Source organism: Emiliania huxleyi, assembly GCF_000372725.1.
Source record: "Emiliania huxleyi CCMP1516 unplaced genomic scaffold EMIHUscaffold_367, whole genome shotgun sequence".
NCBI lineage: Eukaryota > Haptophyta > Isochrysidales > Noelaerhabdaceae > Emiliania > Emiliania huxleyi.
The window spans coordinates 92,732-94,119 of NW_005199219.1; the positions used below are offsets into that span (position 1 = coordinate 92,732).

The 1,388-nt window shown below is 70.8% G+C and overlaps 1 protein-coding gene across 1 annotated transcript in view; it reads right to left on the bottom strand.

Annotated features, from left to right (window-relative positions):
- EMIHUDRAFT_117918 (hypothetical protein) overlaps positions 1-999 on the bottom strand; it is a gene marked incomplete at both ends in the record, with an annotated part of 2,013 nt that extends 1,014 nt beyond the window's left edge. The window contains one exon of the mRNA XM_005772072.1: positions 109-999. Within this exon, the coding sequence (XP_005772129.1) occupies positions 109-999 (891 nt within the window). The remainder of the gene's footprint in view (positions 1-108) is intronic.
- Positions 1,000-1,388: the final 389 nt, after the last annotated feature.

Here is a 1,388-nt window from a genome sequence, read left to right on the forward strand (position 1 = left end):
CAGCCCTCTCGGGTTGTAGATGCGGTAGGCCCGGCCAGTCTTGTCGTAGAAATAGTACGTCTTCTTGTCCTCGCGGTACTTGGCGTCGAGGGCGGCGTGCGCCGCCACCAGCCGCGCCTGGCGGCGTGCGACGTCGAGGTGGACCGGCAGCAAGACCACGCCCGCGCGTCGGATCGCGTCCACCACCTCGTCGCCGCGCAGCCCGCGGCCCACCGCTGCCTTGGCCGCCTCTGCCGCCCTCGACTCGGCGCCCTCCGCGCCCCCGCCGGCGGCGAGGCCGGCGCCGCCCCCCGCCGCGCCAGCCCCGCCCCCGCCGCCTAGAGTGGCGCCGCCCGCCTCCCCGCCCTCGCCGCCCTCGCCGCCCTCGAGGCCCTCGCCGCCCTCGCCGCCCTCGCTGCTCTCGCCGGCCCGCATCTCAGCATCCCCGCCACCGCCGCCACCACCGCCGCCGCCCGCCGCCCCGCGCACGCGCGCCTCGCGAGCGTACCGCGCCTTGAGAGACACCGCCGCCAGCGCCTGCTCGACCGCCGACTCCGCCTCCGCCTGCCCGGCCGCCGCCCCCGCCGCCGCCACCGCCGCCGCCGCCACCGCCGACATGGAGGTGAGGCCGGCGCCGCCGAGCTTGACTGGCAGCCGCGCCTGCTGCAGCGCCGCCCTGCGCTGCGCCGTCGAGCTCAAGCGCCCCGCCGTGAGCTCGTTGAACGCCTCGCCGATGAGCCGATCGTGCAGCCGTGCCGCCTCCCGCGTCGCCTCCTCCGGCATCGTGCGGAGGAAGTAGTTGAGGGAGGCGTTCGCGCAGAAGCGATTGAGCGTCACCTGGATCTGGAGCGCGAGGTTGCACCGCCGCGTGTCGTGGAGGCCGCACACGCCCTCCCGCCCCGCCAGCGGCGCCAGCGCACGGCGCACCCGCTCGACGAGGCGGCGCGAGGCCTCAGCAGCGTCGCCCAGGAAGGTCCCGAGCACCTTGATGACGAGCAGGCGTCCGTCGGCGTGGTTCATTAAGCTAATTGACGAAATCTCGGGGATCTCGTCAATTTAGTCAACTCGTGGCGCAATGATGCCCCAGAGCATTTCCACGAATTTCGCTCAAAGTTCCGTCAATTATGTTAATTGACGAAATCTCGGCTCAATCTCACCAATCTCGGCTAATCTCCTGCTCTGATTGCTGCACATCGTGTTCCGGGCACCAGTGCTGCTTCTCTCTGCTTTGAGAGCGTCTTTGAGGGGGGAAATTGAGTGGAAGGGAGGCTCAAGAGGGCCGCACCTACTCGCAGCGCACGCAGCTTGAGGCCCGGCGCCAAGGAAACCGCGGCACACCCGCCTCGCCCACGTTGTTTTGGATCTGCGAGGGCGCAGGCGGCGGCGAGCGAGCGTCAGCAGCATAAGAT